At 40.4% G+C, this 22,284-nt stretch overlaps 2 protein-coding genes across 2 annotated transcripts; both read left to right on the top strand.

Annotated features, from left to right (window-relative positions):
• LOC308079574 (4-galactosyl-N-acetylglucosaminide 3-alpha-L-fucosyltransferase 9-like) lies at positions 1-2,672 on the top strand (the record flags this gene model as incomplete). The annotated part of the gene is made up of 2 exons (XM_080421123.1): positions 1-990; positions 2,604-2,672. 2 exons carry the CDS (start codon positions 1-3, stop codon positions 2,670-2,672), a joined length of 1,059 nt encoding a protein of 352 aa, XP_080277249.1.
• A 3,824-nt stretch (positions 2,673-6,496) lies between these two features.
• Positions 6,497-21,293, top strand: depdc4 (DEP domain containing 4). Its single transcript, XM_080420988.1, has 9 exons — positions 6,497-6,585; positions 9,447-9,876; positions 14,539-14,687; positions 15,892-16,090; positions 17,187-17,440; positions 18,606-18,748; positions 19,531-19,656; positions 20,142-20,220; positions 20,948-21,293. The coding sequence occupies exons 1-9, from the start codon at positions 6,510-6,512 to the stop codon at positions 21,145-21,147; spliced, it is 1,656 nt and encodes a 551-aa protein (XP_080277114.1). The 5' UTR covers positions 6,497-6,509; the 3' UTR covers positions 21,148-21,293.
• The last annotated feature ends 991 nt before the right edge of the window (positions 21,294-22,284 follow it).

Genomic DNA, 22,284 nt, shown 5'->3' with positions numbered 1-22,284 from the left:
ATGAGTTCTTCATCCTACCAGTGCACTCGACAACGCTTTATCATTAGCAGCCTGGTGCTTCTGTGTTCAATAGGATCTTTTGTCGTGTACTACAAACCAGACTTCAACTTCACCTCGTTCTGCAGTTACAACAAGGTCTCTCAAAAACAGATCATTCCACATCACAATCACACCAAGGCCATCCAACTTAAAGATGGAGATACAGAGGATGATGTACTAATACTGATGTGGTCGTGGCCATTTGGCTACAAATCGAATCTCAGTTGCAGTGAATTCAATATCAAAGGATGTCACCTGACAGATGACAGGAGTCTTTACAACAAATCACATGCTGTCCTGTTTCACCACAGGGACATCAACAGGGAACTGAACAACATGCCGCAACAACCCCGTCCCTGGTTTCAGAAGTGGGTGTGGTTTAACATGGAGTCGCCTGCAAATTCACCTCAAATCCCTAAACTCAATGACTTGTTCAATTTGACAAGCAGTTATCGCCTAGATTCAAATGTCCCAGTGCCTTATGGGTACCTAGCTCCAGTGACACATGAGGATGAGAGTTTCAAACTGCCAGTGAAGGACAAACTGTTGTGCTGGGTTGTGAGTAACTGGAACCCAAAATATAAAAGAGTTAAGTTCTATACTGAACTGAAAAAGCACATCAAGATAGAAGCTTACGGGAAAGCCTTTAAGCATGATTTGAATCGTGAAGAGTTTTCTAAGGTAATATCTAGCTGTAAATTCTACCTGTCCTTTGAAAACTCTATTTCCAAAGACTACATCACAGAGAAATTATACAATCCTATGCAAGTGGGGACAGTACCCGTAGTTCTGGGCACTTCAAGAAGAAATTATGAGGATCATGTCCCAGGAGACTCTTTCATCCATGTAGATGACTTTGCCACCCCAAAGGAGCTGGCAGACAGACTGACTTACCTGCACAATAACCACACTGAATACATGAACTACTTTATCTGGAGAGAGAGGTTTAAGGTCAAGTTTTGCTATATTGGCCACGATCATTTTTGCAGATCATGTATTCATCTACAAACGAACAAAAGATATCAATCTTTTCATGATCTCAATAAATGGTACTGGGGTTAATGTTTACACACACATTATGTGACAATGAATGACACTGATGTGTTGTAAGAAAAAGTACAGAAGATTTAGAAAAATACACAAATAAAAAAATATAGCCGATAATATCGTGCTTTAAATATAATTAATGAAATCTTTCAAATCTATTGAAACTAAGACTAAAAGCCATAGGAATCTCAGTGAATTTATGCAGGTATTGGCTTAATCCTCTCGTCTTTTAGTATCAGTTAAAGGGGAAATCCACCCATTTTCAATATTTAACTATGTCATTAATATAGCATAAAGGAGTTGTGTGGAAATAAGAAAAAATTAAAAAAAAAATTAACATTGCAAAAAAATTTAACATTGCAAAAAAATTAACATTGCAAATTACACTGTGATGACTCATCATGGTGTAATTTGCAATGTTAATTTTTTTGCAATGTTAAATTTTTTTGCAATGTTAATTTTTTTTTAATTTTTTTCTTATTTCCACACAACTCCTTTATGCTATATTAATGACATAGTTAAATATTGAAAATGGGTGGATTTCCCCTTTAAAGCGTCTTCTAATCAGGTCTTAAGTAATTGGAAGAAGTAACACCTGATTTAATGTTTACGGGTTGTCGCACGCACGCACGCACGCACGCACGCACGCACGCACGCACGCACGCACGCACGCACGCACGCACGCACGCACGCACGCACGCACGCACGCACGCACGCACGCACGCACGCACACGCTCACACGCACACACGCACACAGGCGCACACACACACACACACACACACACACACACACACACACACACACACACACACACACAATTTACAATGTGTGTGTAGAAGAGAATGCACTTAAGTCTTACGGTGATTAGTAGTTTTCTTACCTATGTTGAATGCACTTATTATAAGTCGCTTTGGATACAAGCATCTGCTAAATGAAATGCTATGACCGTAATGTAATGTAATGTAATGTAACACACAGCAAATTTATGTCAACATTAATTCTTCTACATGTGTTAACATACTGTATAGGGAACGGGCATAGGGAGGAGTCAAGCCCAGAATGACGTAGTTCCGGTTGCCATCTTGTTTGGTCACTAAATAAAAAAGGAAGCAGCCCACAACATTGACAGTTAGTTACTTTGTAGATTTGAATTATTATAAACAAAACATACATTAACCACTTCACCCCTATTTACATTTTGGCAGATCTACAAGCTCACAAGTTTCTGTATGCAATATGGACCCCCTGAGTGTCTGGAATAAAGTTTGAATTGAATTGAATTGTAGATTAGACTATTGTAGACTATTTTCAAAAGATTTTAATACATTTTATACATATGATACCTTGTGAAACAGGACATTCTACATAATGAGTATTTTTACTTTTGGTACTTTAAGTATATTTTGATGCAAATCCTTTTGTACTTTTACTCAAGTACATTTTGATTACCGTTTTCTGTCATTTGACATGTATTCTCAATAATGATTCTCTGTTGCCCTGTCACTAAACCTTGAAGTGTACCGAGGTTCAAGAAGAGAGAAACCACAGTCTAGACAAGTTCCTGAAAAAGCTTCCTTGTTCTTGAACAATTGCAATATAAATGCATGCTATGATATCTTTATGACAATAAAGAGGGCTATAAAATGCACTAAATTACATCCTGCACATAATTCTTTATGTATTCAAACTCTGAACTCTGGACTGGGTAGGGAGTCTGGTAGATACAGCAGGTGTGGGGTATAAGCCAAGTGCTTTTATGAGCGATCCAGTTTAGAGGACCTAGTATTGTGAATTGTACTTCCATGTACCTTTTCCATGTCTTTCTAAATAAAGTATTCAATCAATCAATCAATCAAAAGCTCAGTCTAATGATCATTACAATGTCCTGATAATAAAAAACAATAAAAAATGGTTATGTATATGGACAAACACAATCTGTTGGAAATCGTTTTATTTTGATGTGGTGTCATAATCAAACATATTGTTGATATGACACACTGACTATTAAGGAAATAAAAACATGGCACTTCATGTCAAAAAGGTTGCAGACCCCTGGCATACAGGGTACTCTGTAGCCTGTGTAGATGGAAGCCAGTTCTGGGTTTCAGACACATTTCTTCAGGCGACACCTAGCGAAAAGCTTCCTGTTGGGTGAGGTCAACATATCCTTGTGCTTTTATTAGCTCACAAAACTTTAAAATACATTCTTGTTTGCTCTGTGGTGAATAAGAAAATCATACACCTATTATATTTTTACGGTTATGTCATGCTGACAGACTGCTAATTTGTTTGCATTATAGCTGGCCTTGTGTTTATTCCTTTTGATATTTTATAGATTTGGTGTGTATGCATGACTTTATTGACTTATTTACCTTTGAGTTGCAGTGTATTGGTTATGAAAGTGGGGCCCAGGGTCCCTTGAGGGGGTTCCAAATGGACCTGTAACAAATGGAACCAAATGTACAATGGCAGAGTTATGGCACTCCTTGAAATTAAAACGTTTGAGAACCACTGGTGTATAGTATGCCAGTGTATAGTCAGTGAGAAGAGCAACATAGCAGGTGCAGGATATGAGCTATGGACTCCCATGCAGTCTCCTGTTGGTGCTGGGCTTGATCTCTCTCCCTTTCTAAGGGCAAGGCAGGAGAGAGGAGGCACTGGCAAGCATGCAGGGATGTGCAGACCTCTGGCAAATGCAGAAGAGAAAGGGTCTTCATGAGCTCAGATGCCAACTGACTGGACACCCACTGGAATGGGAAGTAACCCTCTCATGCACATGACACAAGTGAACTTTATTCAGATTTAAAGTCGGTTGGAATCTGTGGCACCAATGACTCTGATCTTGCCGCTCCTTCCTCCTAAACGAGACCGATTGACTACACTCACCTCCTTCCCCCATATTCCACTGCTCCTGCTTTTATTGGTTGTATATAGTGTAATAAGCATACCTTTACACGCACATCGACAGTGGGTGCTAGGCCAAAGAAACTAATATAATATAATTCATACATGCACGGTCATCAAGACAACGGCTTTTATTACAAGCAGGCTAGAAATATTGTAACTCCCTTTTTACAGGACTACCCAAAAAAACTATAAGGAAATTACAAGTAATCCAGAATGCGGCAGCTAGAATCAATACCAGAAGAAGAGATCACATTAGTCCAGTTCTATTGCTTCTTGCAGCTTTGAACCTGGGTCTTCTGCGCAAGTGCAGCATTATTTTATGTCGTGAACATACACACAGGATCTAAATATCTCAATAGTAGAGCAGGGAGACCAAATACAACCACCCCAAATGTGTAAGTTATATTGTATTAACTTGCTCTACCTTACAGATTGGACAAAATAACATTTTATTCACACACAAAAATTACACAAATACACAAAAGATTCGGTAGGTTACAATAATTTTTTATGGTGCAGCCATAGACCATGAAAGGTTCCAGCACATGTAGGGGTGAAGGGTAATGAGAAAGCGGATGAGATGGCAAAAAATGGCTTAGAGAAAGGGAAAATAGAAATGATTAGTATTTGTAACGCGGAATTTAAGTGTGTATTATGGGAGAAAATTAATCAAATGTGGCAAGAAAGGTACAAGACAGTGAGGAGAAAGGGAGACATTTATATAATGTTCAAAAGAGTGTTAAAGGAGTAGTTCACCCAAAAAATGACTTATTTTCTATCAATTGCACACCCCATGAAGCCTTGAATCCATGGATTTATTTGTGTTTTTGTCGCATTCCAAAGCTAATAATTGGATTCCTGTCTCCTACCGGCTAATGTATCCGGTAGGAGACACAAAGTAGATTATTTGTGTCTCCTACCGGAAATACACCCGGGCATCAAATTATTGGCTTAGGAATGTGACAAAAACCAAAATAAATCCATGTATTCAAGGCTTCATGGGGTGTGCAATTGATAGAAAATAAATCATTTTTTGGGTGAACTCCTCCTTTAAAGTTAACCCTTTAACAGTCTGCTCAACCAATTGGTAGAGCACATTTTAAGTCACTATTTCTCATTGACAACATTGCTGAACTTAACTCAACCTGATTGAGCCCTTTCTACCATTTGGTTGAGGTATGTTATGGCAAAAAAAGGTCCACCAGATGTCACTGTTTCCCAGTCACATGGATTCTCAGGTAGCCACTTTTTAGGAAGTGAAAATCAATTAATCCACTCCTGAAAGGTGGGATTTTTTTGGTTGAAATTTCAGAGGTAAGATTTTTTTTTTGTCATATTATCATCTCAGAGGTGTTACTGAACCTGATTATGTAGCTTGATACAATAAAAAAAAATCTAATAATGGTCTAATAATTTTCTGAAAACATGCTCTACCAAACGGGTTGTTTGTCACTTTATGGTAAGTAGTGAAGCTAAACTAAAGTAATTAAAATGTACTATTTGCTATGGATAAATAGGGCTTTTGCTAATTCAGTGTTGTTAATATAATACATATATGTTATTTCATTATATTTATGTATTAGTATGATTTTATTCCTATCTAAAAAAACATGCTCAACCAAATGGTTGAATTGTCATTTAATGGTAAAGGTTAGTGGTGCTGAAATAAAAAATGGACTATTTTGATGATCTGTGTGATGAAGAAGATGACCAAACAGATGATGCTGATCAACTCTCACAAGCAGAAGAGACTGGGAACATAATGGGAGACATATTTCTCAGTGAATGCATATAAATCAATGTATATGCATGAAACTTTTACCATTACCATAAAGTGACATCTCAACCGTTTGGTAGAGGCCTATATTTGGAAAACTGTTGGGTCTGTTAAAGAAATTATAATTGATAGTTGTTACTATTGCCCCAAATAAATAAAAAATGCAAAGAATTTTTTTTTCCAATGCTTTTTTCTTGGGGTGACCTTTAAAGGGTTAAAAGGGTGGGTAGTGGACAGAGAAGAGAGGAAACATTATTGACAAGACTAAGGTTAGGGCATAACCCTATATTGCACTAAATAAAACATTGGAAATTATAGGGACACATCAAAATGGGTTATGTGAGGGATGTCACTAAGAGGAGTCAGTGGAGCATGACATACTTGTATAAGGTATGGGACTGAGAGGGAGACGATGAGGAATCATCTGAGGGATTTAGGGGTGCAGAAATTTACCCTAAACTATCTATTAATTGAGCATGGGTGAAAGTCAAAGAGCACATGTTAGACTAGACACTAGAGTATTGTTTTTAAGGGAAACAGGAGTGTTTGATAGGATATAGACTAGAGTAGTTAAGGTGTGTGTAGTGTGTAAGTGTGTGGGATAGTAAGTTTTTTGTTTGATCCATACTCCGGATCAAAAGGTGGCGGTAATGCGCCAAAAAAGCTGGATGGCAACCGCCATAAAACAAAATGAAGAAGAAGCGCACCACAAACATGACGTCATATCCTCATGTGGTGATGGCGGTTGATTTGACTCCTCGCTTCAGACGATTGAACAGTCAAACTAGGAGTTTTGGTCAAAATGCTCTTCCTGGTACGTATAGTAACAGTACAGTGTATTTCACTGCGTTTCAGGCGTTACTTAAATGTAATTAAAACAATTAAATCAAATGCTAAAGCTTCTGATTTGCCCAGTGATCGGCGTCGCTAACCAGCAGCAGAGTGTGAAGTGAAAGTCATGTCATGGTTCTTGGATGAACTTCAACCTGGTGTTTGCATTTCTCCCTTTTTGGTCCGTACATCTACATAAACGTTCGGATTTCAAATATAAAGTTCTTACCTTATGGACACGGATGTTACAATTATATACGGCCCCTCAGAAGTACCTGTATCTTCCGTATCGTTCAACAAAAAGCATTTTAATCCGATCGGTGGCCATTTTCTCCGTATTTTCTCCATTAGGCTTTCATCTACGCGACCCTATCGGTTGGGAGGTGTACTGCACTCTGATACGTTATAACTCTATGAGAAAATGGCCACCGATTGGATTAAACAGCTTTTTATATAACAATACGGAACATACGGGTACTTCTGAATGCCCGTACATAACTGTAACACCCGTGGCCATGAGGTAGGGACTTTATATTTTAAATCTGAACGTTTATGTAGATGTACGGGCCGTAAATGGTGAAAGTACAAACACCAGGTTGAAGTTCATCCATGACGGTCATGACAGATGAGTGTGAATGTGTGATCGTGTGATCCATGGCTATGGTTCTTCAAACGTAACGTCATACGTTACCTTATTAATACTGTATTAATAAGTATTATGATGTATTACATATTGTGCAAAACCACTTCACCTCTACATTACAATTAACTTAAGTGAGTCATATATGTTAATGAGTGAGTCATGTATGTTAACTCTTAAATATTTATTCCAACGTCCGTCAAAACATGGCAGGCTGGAAACCATTCAAGATAAGGTTGTTTGTCACTGTAGTGCCAAGGTACGTGTCCCTGACAGTGGTGTAAAGTAACTAAGTACATTTACTGTAGTACATAGTACTTTTACTTTACTGAAGCATTTCCAATTTTCAGTACTTTTACGTCTACATTTTATTTTTGAAAACTTGTGAAATGGGACATGCTGGTGCTGCATAATGAGTACTTTTCCTTTTGGTACTTTAACTACATTTTGATACCAATACTTTTGTACTGTTACTCAAGTAAATTTGGAATTCTGGACTTTTACTTTACCTAACAGAGTATTTCTGCATTGCAGTATTGATACTTTTACTTAAGTAAAAAAATTGAGTACTTTTTCCACCACTGGTCCCTGGCAGAATGTATTCCCCCTCCAATAGGCGTTGCATATTTAATTTATTTCTTTTGTCATATTGTTCTGTGCATTTTGTTCTTACAAAGTGTAAAAGGAAATGTAATTTTTATTTATGTTACACTAGTTCAATGCCAAAAGCACAATTAAATCATTAATCTCTTATGTGTATGACAGTTAATCATCAACTAAAATGATTTGACTATTTATTTAACCTGTATTTTAAATGTTATTTATACTACTAGCCAAGGCAAGTTATTGAAAAAGGCTGAAATGCAGTTAATATATAGTTCATTAATATATTGTTAGTTTAGTTTATTTTGATCCACATTATCACAAAACATAACGCACTGTAATTCAATATTCCATACTGTTTGATCGAAAAGGCATAGCTTATTTATGCAATTATTAATATAGTCAATCAATAAGTTCAAGTGGTTCCATGGCTGCATAAAAACATCCTATAATAAGGCTAGTTTAACCCAGCTTCTTTCAAATTAAATAAATGTATAATCTAAAGCAAACCAAATGCTCTGAAATGTAATTCATAGTTGGTAACATTTATCTGTCAGAGTCAGTTAATTTGTTGTGAGAGACTAAGATTTGGAGCCATGGAGGCTTGATTACCATGGAAACGAGTAACAAGCTGCGTCAAACGTATGTTAGTCACATGATCAATGCCACCTTTCTACGTTGTCTCAAATCATGTAACCTCTTTTGGACAAAACGTGTACCTAATAATAATCATTAACTACTGTATGTACGAAGGTGGTATCCTTCCAAATGAGACACAGCCATTGATTTTGGACAATACCTTGTGTGCCTGTCCTCAAAGCGCACGATTGTCATTTTACTTGATGATTAATTGTCACCATATGCGCCGGAGGGGGGGGATTGGATTAGCAATCGACTTGTCGATCTCGCCGACCGCTGGTCTATTTATTTTTGTATTTCTTTCCCAACCGGCGCTGGTCTAGCACCCCACCCGGCCCACCGTTCCCATTATCGTTGTTGTGTATTGGCTGCATGCTTGCCTCTCGCCGCAATGACCATTCTGATTCTGTTATTGGCCACGTGCAGTTGCCCTCTCAACTCAACCAACTAGTGTGTCAGACAAGCTAATACACGACACATCGTTTATCTGTGTTATGCTGGCTGTAGGTGTGAAAGAAGAATCAAGTGCTGATAGACTGACTGACCGGGGATCAGATTACTGCAGCGCAATATATGGGGGAACCCCGTCAGTTAAAGTGAGAAACGAGAGCGCACGCTCAAAGCGCATCAAACCTCTGTGGAATCAAAGTGCATTACTTATTCATCGAGGTGAAAACATGCAATTTAATGTCATTGTCTCTAGGCTGCTACAGCTGAGATCTCGCCGATACTGTGGTGTGGTAGAACAGCATTTTAGGTTTGTCTGGTCCATAAAATAATGGGTGCAGTCCGGGTGTAGACTGTATATCGGCTATTTCCACTATTTTTTAAAAATGTTTGAAAATATATGAACATTTCTAACATGGAAACAATTGACGATTAGGCAAAAAAAGTATTGAGATGATCTCAAATTATTGCGACTAGGGGATGATGTAATAATTGGCCTATATGTCTCCTGTCAGGATTTTCGGGTCCCTTCCGTGCGACCCAGCTGTGGCAGAACATCATCCAGGCCCTCCAGACCCAGGTGGAGGTGCGGCGTCACAGGAGACACCTGCGGGTTCACGCCGAGTGCTTCGCGGGCTCGGACGCGGTGGACGCCGTCCTCAGCCACCTGATGCAGAACGTGGTGTTCTGCAGCAGCGAGGTGTCTCGCCTCAAGGCCACGCGGCTGTGCCAGGCGCTGATGGAGGCCAAGGTGTTCGAGCCGGTCGGCACCAAGCTGTTCCGCCGAGACAAGGAGGTGGCCTTCGAGGACGGCAGCTCCAGCCTCTACCGCTTTGTGGACTGCAACGCGTTGCCCGGCTCCGCCACCAGCGCCGGTGGCACTGGTGACACTGAAAACATGGTGCCTGGGGAACTGGAGAGAAGGAAGAACAAGAGAGCGTCCAGGTAGGTCAAATGTAACTGGTGCCAGACCGATCTGTTGGGCTTTATTTGACTTTTTTCACAACATTGTTATGGGTAGTTATTATGCAGCCAATGTGTCTGGATTCAACCTGGTGTCCCTGTTTTGGGCATGTTATTATAGTGTTATACAGTAGTCTTAAGAATAAGAATACAAAAAAGGCAGATCTACAAGCCAGTAGATTGGCTATTTTTGTATGTAAACATTTGGACTTTTTTAATTGCATAATTTTGTTTTGCAATTGATTTGGTTCTTTTTGACAAAATATCGGTCAAAACATGGGTCATTTGGTGGGTTGGGACTCTCCAAAATCTGGATTGGTGTCCAAAACATCTGCTGAAAATAGCAGATTTACAATTTCATAACACATTATGAGCTTGTAGATGTGCTATTCACACTTTTTCGTTTCTTTTACTTTTCAAAGATCTGAAAAATGTTTTCCCTATAATGACATGCACAAAGCAGGGACACCAGATTGGAAGGGGTTAAGGTTGTGGCTCCTGATCCGGTGCCATTACACAATTTCTACAAGTTCCGAATCCAGGAATTTGAGGTCATAGGGCTAACCTCCGTCCCAGATCATTACTGATGATGTTGCTGACCTTAACCCAGCAGTCGGTAATCTTTTCGGAATCTGGCATCTGTTCTCATCTGCCTTTTCCAAAGCTGCAGAGCTCTACCATAAGTCGGCCAAACTTATAAGAGAAGAATAATACAAATCAGAATATGTCAATCAATGTCATTTAATAATGAAGTAAAACTAATCTGACTGTGGAGGAAGAATTATGCACATAAAAACAATGAATGGATATCTGGATTTTTCAAATGGTATATTCTTTCCTGGCAACCATTTTAACCTTACTTAAACGTTCCATCTGTAACCTAATGCCTACGGTAAACTAGCTCCATAAAGAACCTCTCACTCCGCTATACAGCTCCGAGATGAGGTTCTATGTTAGCCTGGTAAACCCTCCCTCCGGAAATCTCATTTCCATTTGATTTCAGGAGTGAGTCTGGCCTGATCCGCCTTTCTGCAATACTGGCTGTGCTGGAGTTGGGCGGGAGTAATACCGTTGACTGACAACCCCTTCAGCCAATGATAATTTTTCCCCTTCAGCCAATCAGCAGTTCACCAGTCTAATGTGACGCAACGGGACTTTTGAGACAGCCATGCCCAAAATGGGTTTCCTTAAGGCAACTCCGCACCAAACAGACTCGTCCAGACTACTCCAGACTGCAACAGACTGGTATTCGGTTGGCAAAAGTTGCCATTTAAGTCTGTCAGCCGACTGGCCATTCATGTGCTAATTAGACTTTTAGCGTGCCAGCGTTGCCAGGTCTGCTTATTATAAGCGACTTTGGGCTTGTTTCCCTGCAAAGCCACTTAGGGATGTTCCCAGCGTTTTTTCTTCACTGACGTGCAGTGGTGTAAAGTAACTAGTACATTTACTCAAGTACTGTACTTAAGTACAATTTTGAGGTACTTTTACTTTACTGGAGTATTTCCAATTGTCTATACTTGTACTCCACAACAATTATTTGAAATGTTTAGTTACTAGTTACTTTGCAGATATAAATCATTATGAAACATACATTAACCACTTTAGCCCTATTTTATACTTTTAAGCTATTTGAAAATAGCAGATCTACAAGCTCACAACGTGTTGCGATGCACGCGTTCTGAGCTTGTAGATCTGCTATTTTCAAACATTTTTGTACTTTTACTTTTGGTACTTTAAGTACATTTTTATACCAATACTTTAGTACTTTTACTCAAGTAAATGTTGAATTCCAGACTTTTACTTGTAACAGACTCAGAGTACATCTATTGCATTCAAGCCTGGAATTTCGTCATTTTAGGGGCAAGGCCACTTGGCCTTTGGTGTTGTAATTTTTTGGAGGGCACAAAGGCCCTGCCCGGCCTTCCTGCCAGGGCAGGAAGGCCATCCAAAAAAATAATAAAGATTTTTAAGTCCAAAAATGATTTTTAAGTCCACGGAAATAATGCATTTAACTTGAAGGTTAAGGATGATTGTATTTTAATATATTATAAGAATAGTATAACTATCTGTGAAATATTACCCATTTATTTCACAAAATAATGTGTTGGCAAATGACCAATATTTAGTTATATAGGTCTCAATATGTCACATTCAGCCCTGGACTTCACTGACTGAAGTAGCATTAATCACATTAGATTCACAGAATGTATTTTACCCACAAGTTATTTTCATTCAAATGAAATGTGAATGAACTTGCACTAATAATGACTTTAGTTGATTTTTCACTCTTTAAAATATAGTATTTCTTAATTATTAATAATTACAGCTTGTAGATTGGCTATTTTCACGATTTTAAATTGTTTTTAAATAATAATAAAAAAGGAACATACAAGATTTCCACCCGACAGCCATAATATATAGCCAATATATGGTTCTGTATCAGTATATGAGTCCGTTTTTGAAGATTTCATTCTAATTGGCTACTAGCCTGAATATGAATTTCATGAGCCTGGGTAGGTCACCCTGGCTTGGCGGAGATATGCCCTGTAGCACACTCCGCACAGCAGCAGCAGCAGCAGGTGAAAGCAATTCACTTAATTGCTCGTTCTCTCTCCCTCTTTCCGTCTCCTCAATCTCTCGCTCGCTCTTTCTCTCTCAATCTTTCACTCTCCCTTTTTTCTCTCCCTCTGTCTCTCCCTCTTTCTTTCTTTCCTTCTCTCTCTGCCGCTTTTTACCTCCCTCTTTCTCCCTCCCTCCGTTTCTCTCTCCGTCTCCCACTTTCTCTCTGTCTTCCTCCCCTCTCTCTTTCTCTTTCTCTCCCCTCCTCTCTCTCTTTCCCTCTCTCTCTCTCTTTCCCTCTCTCTCTCTCTCTTTCTCCCCCCTCTGTCTCTCCCCCTCTACCACTCTTCCTCTGTCACTATCTCCCTGCTTTACGAGCCTATTCATGCAATGCTTGAACTCCCACTCAGAAGGACATGTTTACATACTTGCGCATTACATATTTATACATAAACACGGATGCATGTGACTCCGTCACTGGACAAATTTACACACCTGCTCCCAATCACCACAGCGCAAAAGTAGGGCAAATCAATCAATCTCTCTCTCTCTGGGAGCAACAACAAGAAACAGTGAATGTAGGTTTTCATAGACATGGTCGCTTGTTTCTCTCACATAATCTGGCAACACCGACAGCCCTCTGTTGTCACTGCCACTGCGCTACCAGTCGGCTAAAAAGCTGAACATGTTCGGTCGGCTCTGGGTCGGCCGAAAAGGTCCCGACGGACCCCCCGACGGACCCCTAACCGACTGGCCGACGCTTCCCGAAGCCAATTCGGCCCAAAATCGGGCCGACTCAGATTGGTCTGGAGAGGGCTTTATTCGGATACATGGGTGTCACTGCCCGCCCCTACCGGTTCTCTACATTTTTATTTTTAAATAGCCTTTGTCATGATTAATTGACCACATATATGAAGTTAAACAACTAAATTCTATCCAAACGATATCTTATAAGTAAATTCCGTGCCTCTAAATAGAAGTTAGAGAGCTTTTTGAAGTAAAAAAATAGCGGAGAATATAGCGGACAAGAAAAAGATGGCTGCCGTTCGTGTTTTGGGCTCACTCGAACTCGCCACCTGATTGGCCAACGTAAGCTGTCAATCACAGAACAATGAGCGACGACGCTGATAGGCTCGTCCGTTTGGCGTACACAGCCAATATTGCAGAAAGGCGGATCAGGCCAGACTCACTCCAGGAGGGTTTACCAGGCTAGTTCTATGTCGTTCTCATCCAGAATCGGTGGAACGTCCGCCAAGGCTCCGCTGTTTACCCTTTTGTATACATCGTATCCCAAAACTAATGGTAGATTCCAAACCACACGGATGTTTATGGTTTGGTTCGGAGCATAATATTTTAGGTCCGAAGCGAAACTACCCGTTTAAATCGCTTATTTAGTCAGCCTGTGGCCATGTTTCCCATTGTAGCCAAACCGGGAGCAGTACTGGCAGCGTACGTAGGGGGGTTTTCCGGGTTGAATGGGAAACATGGCCACAGGCTGACTAAATAAGCGATTTAAACGGGTAGTTTCGCTCCGGACCCAAAATATTATGCTCCGAACCAAACCTTAAACATCCGTGTGGTTTGGAATCTACCATTAGTTTTGGGATACGATGTATACAAAAGGGTAAACAGCGGAGCCTTGGCAGACGTTCCACCGATTCTGGATGAGAACGACATAGAACCTCATCTCGGAGCTGTAAAGCGGAGTGAGAGGTTCTTTATGGAGCTAACGGTAAACATGCAATTTTACCATAGCCCTAAATGTAACCCACTCTGCCCTAATAAAACACAGCCATTTGTGCATGAAAATGTTCTTTTCTCACTGGTAATCGGACTTATAGGCTTATTGCTATTTCAAACCAGTGACCACAAGACCCAACAACACACATCGCCTGCCTCTGCTGGGTACTACAGTAACTGTAGTGCATTGATCGTATGGGTATGGTGGTCCTGCCAGTTCAGGAGCTGGTATAGATATTTAAAATGCAAAATGGTGGGTTTGATGGCACACATACTGTACACACATCTGAATGTGTATTAATGTACAGTATATTACTTGCCTGCTTCCATGTTCTGTTCCTGTAGGTTAAATGAGCTGCGGACCATATCCAATCCCCTCGCGGTAGGGCCTTCAGACAGGAGGGTGGAGAGGCTCCTGAAGACAATTAATCTGCATCCCTCCCTGCCCCCACGTCTCAACTCGGCCTCCTCCTCCACCTTCATCTCTAAAGCTGGTAAGATTCATCCAGCCTTGGAGACTTGTGCCAGTGATAAGTGAAGTTTGTGCTTACATTTCACACACACACACTGTAAACTCGATGTTAATAAATCTTATTTAAAAAAAATGGCAGATCTACGAGCTCAAAATGCATTGCATTCAGACGTCATTGTGAGCTTGTATTTCTTCTATTTTTTTTTGGGAACATTTTCACCTATTGTGAAATGCCCCAAAAATGAGGGATTCCAAGTTGAAAGTGGATAAAGGACCGCAAAGAAGAAAAAAAAACACACAGAGAGCTACACAACGCAGTATAACTGCACCACCCACCCACCACACATTATTTATAAACCTCATCCATCCATCCACACATTCACAAGATGCATAGCATTTATGATCCACCATCCCACCCCCACAACAACCCACACAGGTTAAAGGTAGGGTAAGTGATCATTTAACAATAACCTATATATTCTGATAGGACTCGTTGCTATAGAGTGTTTGTTCAGTGACGGGGGTCTCCTCGTCCCTCCAGCTCTGGATTAACCCATTTAGACCTGAGGCCGATTCTAAAAACGCCTTCTAAATCCTGACCTAAGTTTTCTGAAAAACTTCAAATATTTATTCAAACATAAAAAATATATTAAAAAAAAAGTATATTGCTATATACCGTACTGTACATAGCAACAACTACCCCAAAAGGGGTTCCCGGATTGAAAGGTATAGTAACGAAAATGCATTTTATATAATTATTTTTTTCCAATCAGTAGAGGGAACTCACACAGGACACAGTATAAATCTGAGAAATTGGAAGTGATGACACAAAGAAATGAGCAAACAAAATTGGAACTGGAACATTATAAAATTGAAGCTGATAAATTGGTACTTTCTCCTGTTTGCCCACCCACCTGAAAATGTATTTTCCGTTTATTAAAGAGCTGGAGAGACGGGGAGACCCCTGTTACTGAATAAACACACTTCAATGATTACTATTAGAAAATGCTTTAACCTTTTAACAAAAAACTTAAATATCACTTAACCTTTTGAAGCCAAGCCTGAGAGAATAGGAAGGTCTTAAAGTAGGCTGTGTACTTACTAATATGTTAGAAATGTCACTGTACAGAACCACCAGCTCAATAGCAACCTGTGCAGCCTTGCACCAGTTCAACATCATCTCCCAACACCCCCTCTCTGTTCACATTCCTGTTGTCTCTCCATAGTGGTGGATGCAGTCTGGAGACAGCAGACTCTGCTCCAGCTGCTGCAGATAGTGGAGCTTCCAGTGTTGGACTGCATCCTGACCTCCCCGGCCAGAGCCCAGGCCTGCTGCGGTGGCCCCCTGGGGTCCATCCATCCGGACCTGGTCTTCTCCAACACCTGTCTGGACAGAGAGCTGCCCCAGAGCCTCAGTTTACCCCAGTCAGTGCTCCAGTTGTCATTGAACGGTGTTGTGAAATGAAAATAGAAAAACAGAAGTCTATGGTGAAGAGGCGACCGGGAGGTGCAGGGGGTAAACCCGCCTGCCCACCACGTTGATAGGGCTGTCACGATTACAAATTTAAGTTGACGATTAATTGTCACTCAAATAGTGTTAATTGGCATTGAACATTGGAACATATGAAGCCTTTTAGGCTTCGTAATCAAATATTGCACAGGTTAGATATGACCACATAACTGACATATACAAATAAACTATTGATATATTTAATAATACAAAAAGCAGAAATAGCTGCTTCGTGACGCGTTGTAAGCTTGTAGATTTCTCTATTTCTGCTTTTTTTAATAATGGGTGCCGACCGGGTGTAGATCGATTTCCACTATTTTTGAAAATGTTTGAAAATATATGAACATGGAACATGAACATTCTAACATGGAAATAATTGACAATTACGCAAAAAAAATATTGAGATGTGTGAACATCTTTCAACATGGAAACGATTATGACGATACTACAAAAATAATTGCTATCAGACGATTATGTAATAATTGTGACAGGCCTACACATGGTGTCTGGGTTCTGATTTCCTCCGTGGTGCCTCTGGTTTGTCCAACAAACACAATTGGCTGCGTTTTCGGGTGGGCAGACCGCAGGGGAGGACGTTCTCTGGTTGGTTGCAGCGCCTGTTCTGCGGGGAGCAGGACTGGGAGGGATGGCGTGTTCCTCCACACGCGTTACGCCCTCCCCGGTGGAACTCATCACTGTCAGGTGAAAAGAAGTGGCTGGTGACTTCATGTGTATCGGAGGAGACATGTGGCTGCCTACACCCTCCCCAAACAATAGGGGTTGGCAGCAGTGGTGGAAAGTAACTAAGTACATGTACTCAAGTACTGTACTTAAGTACAATACTTGAGTATTTCCAGTATTTTTACTTCTACTCTACTACATCTCAGATGCAAATTTTGTACTTTTACTCCACTGCAAGTATTTGAAAACTTTAGTTACTAGTTACTTTGTAGATTTTGATTATTATTACAAAACATACATTAACCACTTTGACGGCTTCGTTTTCCCCAGGCTGGATGGGTGGCTGTCGGCAGCCGCAGACTGCCTGGAGCTGTTCCCAGATCAACTGATCGTGGTGGCAGGAGAGCAGCTCCGCCAGCAGGGCGGCACCACCACCGCCGCCTCGGAGGGAGGCCAAGAGGTGACCTGCAGACAGAAGAGGCTGCTGTTTGACACCATGGCCAAGCACTACGGCGGACAGGAGAAATCACCGCTGCTCTCGGGACGCTATCTGGACGTGCACATTGCCATACTGGATTTGTTGGGTGAGACTTGAAAGGGTTTAGCTTACAGTTTGACTTTTGTTTTGTGTGAAAAAGACAATCGGAGAAAAGGAAAGACATCCAGTCGGTGTTTAAGTGGGGACAATTCCATTATGGTTGTCACACACACACACACACACACACACACACACACACACACACACACACACACACACACACACACACACACACACACACACACACACACACACACACACACACACACACACACACACACACACACACACACACACACACACACACACACACACACACACACACACACACATACTATCACTCGTTCGTTGGTGTTGTGCTTTGGAGCAGATTGACCAGTGTTCTACAGTTGTAGAGTTGTGCAATTCATGAACCCTAGTCAACACACAAGGTCAAGTAAAGAAAAAAAAACAATGAAATTCGACAAAGTAACTGGGCTACCAGGTAAACATTAAAGGATCTACACCATGAATTTAAAAAAAATATTTGATATTTAATATCATATGGTGTATGTCCCTCAAACCTTTTTCAAAAGGTTTGAGCCTAAATCATCACTCAGATATACTCATCCCAAGTCAATTGTCTCTGGCTTATACAGCACTTTCAGCTGCAATACCAAAACTTCCTTTTGGGCAGGGGGGGGGGCTACTGAGCAATTCTGTCTGGCCATCATCAATGCAATGGCAAGGCAAGTGATGTCACTTGCATTGCCATTCTGAAATGGCCTGTTCAGACACGCCTATTCTGAAAATCTCTGAAATGAGAATGAATGACTGAATGTTAAAAAAAAATATTTTTTGGGGTACAAGAGACACTGGGGAGCCCAAAAAATACCCCCCCCCCCAAAAAAAATATGAAATTCATGGTGTGACTCCTTTAAACCTAGAATGTGTCTAAAAACATGTAAAATAAATAAGATAACACACTGTATACTTTATTTGAACATCAGTAACCACATCTGCATATAGTGCATAGTATAACTTGCATCTATCAAAATAGCCAACAAAAATGATACAAAGAAAGAGAAGTGCTAGGAGGTGAGGTAGCGTTTTGAAGAGGTTCATTCCACAGCTTGGGAGCCAGGAGGGAGAAGAGTCTAGGAAGAAGTGGTCATGTCCCTGAGGTATGGGTGTATCATGTCCTTGATTCGTTGCTGCTTGCTTCTTTACAGATGGGGAGAAGATCGGGGAAGCGATCAGGGCATCTCAGCTGTGTCTGCGACTACTAGAGGCCAGTACCAGAGATGAGCTGCGTAGACTCCTCGTCTTCATGGCCACAGCAGCTCACCCAGAGGCCTGTCGTCTGCATAAACAGGTAACCCCTGCACCAGACTCTCACCTGTAAACACCGCCTTATTTCCTTCTTATGCAGGCCGACACTTATACAGCAACAAGGCATTTCTAAATTGTAGTACGACTATAGAAAGACAATGCTTTGCAACCACTGACATATTATATTTCTTTTTTTTCTCCAAATCTTGAAAGAACACACAACACACACACACACACACACACACACACACACACACACACACACACACACACACACACACACTGCTTCTAGGAGCAGACACGAGAAGACCGACACATTACGTTGTTTCTGTTGGGTGGAAACCAAAACTGTGAAGGTCCTTACACACCGGGGGCGATTTTGTCATGCGAATAATACGTTTTTTTTAAAAAACCTTATAAAGTCATTGCAAGCTTCCACATCAGTTTCGCGGAGCGAAAAAGCGTCTTTTATTTATTCGGACGAGTCTGAATTTTGCGTATATTCGCATAATCGCCGGTGTGTAATGACCTTTACTTCTCAGAAAATGGGCAAAACAATGACCTTTTGTTTCAATGGATCCAATGTAGCTATTATTTAGTCACAAGCTCTTGTTAATATTTTTCATTGATTAGATTTAGAGTTCAGATAAGAATCGTCACAATTCTTTCTCTTGTAGCTGTTTAATAGCTTGCAGAATTTAACAGATATTCCTGCAAAATTCAACATTTCAAAGTGTTTAAAAGTGTTCAGGTTTGTATAGAGCCTGTGGTGTAAAATATGTATATATGTGATATGTAAAATACGTTTTCTGTATTATCTGTCAGATGGACAACAGGGCTTTGGTCATCCGTACCTTCCAGAAGGCCATTGTCCAGAACAACGAGCTGACCCGAGTCCAGGGCGAAACCCTGTCGATATTTCTCATGGACAACCACACGCAGCTCTTCAAGGTCTGTTCTACTCCTTTTTAAAATCAGTCAACATCAGTTTAGAAGTTATGGAAGACAGGCTGCTTTATTCAATGGATACATTTAAAACAACATTAGCACAGTTTACATCTGTTTACAAGAAAAGCCGATCTACAGTACAAGCTCACAATGCGTCACATTAATTCATTGACTGACCAAAGAGCATGTACACTGGAGTTTTATAGTAACCAGAGAAGCACACTGCCTTAACCAGAGCACTCGCTGTGTCCTGGTTTCTTGTGTGAATGTAAACCTACTGGTTGTGTTGACATGAGGTTCCCACTGTGCTATCTACTCTCTACTGTACATGACTCCAGATGTTGGTATTGTTGTGTCCTACATATATTTACAGATACATTTGTCATTTGTTGTGATCACTTTTTTGTCACTTTTGTCACCCTTTGGCATTAAAAACCCTTACCTTGTTTATTCTTTTCACTTTCACTGTCTACCTGTAATGGCTGCAGACTCCTACATGTCTGATTGAAGCAGTGAGGAAGACATTACAGACAATGCAACAAGGGAGAGACCGCGATTCCATTGCCAGTAAGTCACAAGACTTGACAGACTTGAATTCTCATGCATCTTTCGTTTCAGTGGGGTTGGTATATCACACATTTAAAATGTTTATTAACATTTTTGTAAAGAGCTCTGGGATCTGTATTGCCAGTTGCAGTTCTCAAGTCTGCACAGCGTGGGGTGCATGCATCCCCGGGTATGGGTACTTGTTTGGGTTGAACTGGAAGCTTCGAAAATAGCAAAAAATACAAGCTTGTTAGATCTGCCGTTTTTTTCTATCTTTCTGACCTTGTTGAATGTCACCCCTGACTACTCCCATATGTCATTTTTTTTAAACTAAAACTAATAGAATAGGAGAATAGACTTTATTTGCCATTTGCACGAATGCATGCATGCATGCATGCATAGGAACTCATGGAGCCCAGCTCCCAGGGGTCAGCATTTAAAAAGACAGAAAATACAGACAAGACAGAAAGAACATGCATACAATACTACATATCCTATACTCTGTAAAAAGACAAATAAAATAAATAAGTACTTCATATTCTAACTAAAACCAGTGCAATCATCTAAAACCAGTGAAATCATTAAAATTACTATAAAACTCTTCTGAAACTTAAAAAAAAAGTAAAACTCAACTCAACTAGCAAACCCGATTTAAACTGAAATGGAAAACAATGAAATCTAAAATAAATTAAAAACGAATGAAAAATGCTAAACTATAATAACCTTACTTTCACCCTCTGTGTTGCAGCGTTCACCTTCTGCCAGCAGGTGACAGCCCAGCAGTATGAGGACCAGCGTGAGGCCACCACCCTGAAGAATCTCAAGCAGCTCCTCTGTGACATCACCCTGAACGACAGCATGCCCGTCAAGGAGAAGAAGAAGCTGGTCAAAGAGTTCCAGAAACACCACCCTGTGGTTTTCCTCCAGCACTTCTCCAGCACCTTCTAAACCATAGCATTGAATATTGATTGAATACTTTATTTAGAAAAGACATGGAAACAGTACATGGAAGTACAATTCACAATACAAGGTCCTCTAAACTGGATCGCTCATAAAAGCACAATGACTTATTTAAAATGAGATCCCCACGCACTCAAATCATGACACAGAGAGGGCCTGCCACTGAGACCATTCTGCACCCCCATACACAGTCAAAACCTCTGTGTCAATTTAATTAAGAGTGTAAAGATGGATCCTTATGTGTCCCCCATTTTTCCTGCACAACCTATTGGGAGCTCTGGTGTAGAATGAGTGACGTGGTGAGGGATCACTTAAGACAAATTAAAATGTAGCTTTACAGTATTCCTTACAATCTCAGATATTTGTTACAACTTAAACCCTAGAATCTAGATACTTAGTCGACTGGGGTCCCATATCTCTTCCCCTGAAAGTAGCCGCTCTACGATGCGCTGTGAGCTCGTAGATCTATTTTTGCAGAATGTTTGCCTCAGAATAGAGAGGCTAGGGTTGAAGTTGTTAAAATTGGTTTGTTGTTAAAGTGAGTTAAAGCCAAACCTTATAAAGTCAAACCTTAGATTGTTGAGTATATATTGAGATGGTTTCAAGTCCCTGATCAGTGTAGCTGTCACAATTGTAAATTACAGTGGTGCTGCTGTTATTACATTGGTTCAGGTGCTGTTCAAATCATCTTACTGTATATCAGAGTTTAAGGCATAAAACTAATTTGTTACCGGTTAGCTTTTTGTTCCATCTTTAGATTGAAGTCATTAAGTAATTTTTTACCTCAAGTTCAAACTACAGTTGGCAATGCATGACGAGGTGAAGGTTTTCTTTGTTACATCTCGTGTACACAGGTACATAAGAGAGACAATAATTTTGTTCTGCTTCCTAATGTAGCAGCATCAGCAATAATACTGTCCTTCCTCACCTAACTTGGGAACGGTGGTCACTAAGTGCTTGACTTTATAGAAAGTTTAGACAAAATTGTGTTAGAAGTCTGATTCTTTGTGTATGAGGAGAAGGCACGTTTGTCTTCTGAGATGAATATTTGAAAAGGATGAGTGCAATTGTTTAATTGTACAGTTTGGTTAGCCATTTTACTTGAGCTAACAAGTTATATTCTAG

This window comes from Gymnoscopelus braueri (genome assembly GCF_963280865.1).
Source record: "Gymnoscopelus braueri genome assembly, chromosome: 23".
Classification (NCBI taxonomy): Eukaryota; Metazoa; Chordata; class Actinopteri; order Myctophiformes; family Myctophidae; genus Gymnoscopelus; species Gymnoscopelus braueri.
The sequence above is the reverse complement of the archived record's forward strand: the minus strand, read 5'-3'. Positions and strand labels throughout refer to the sequence as shown.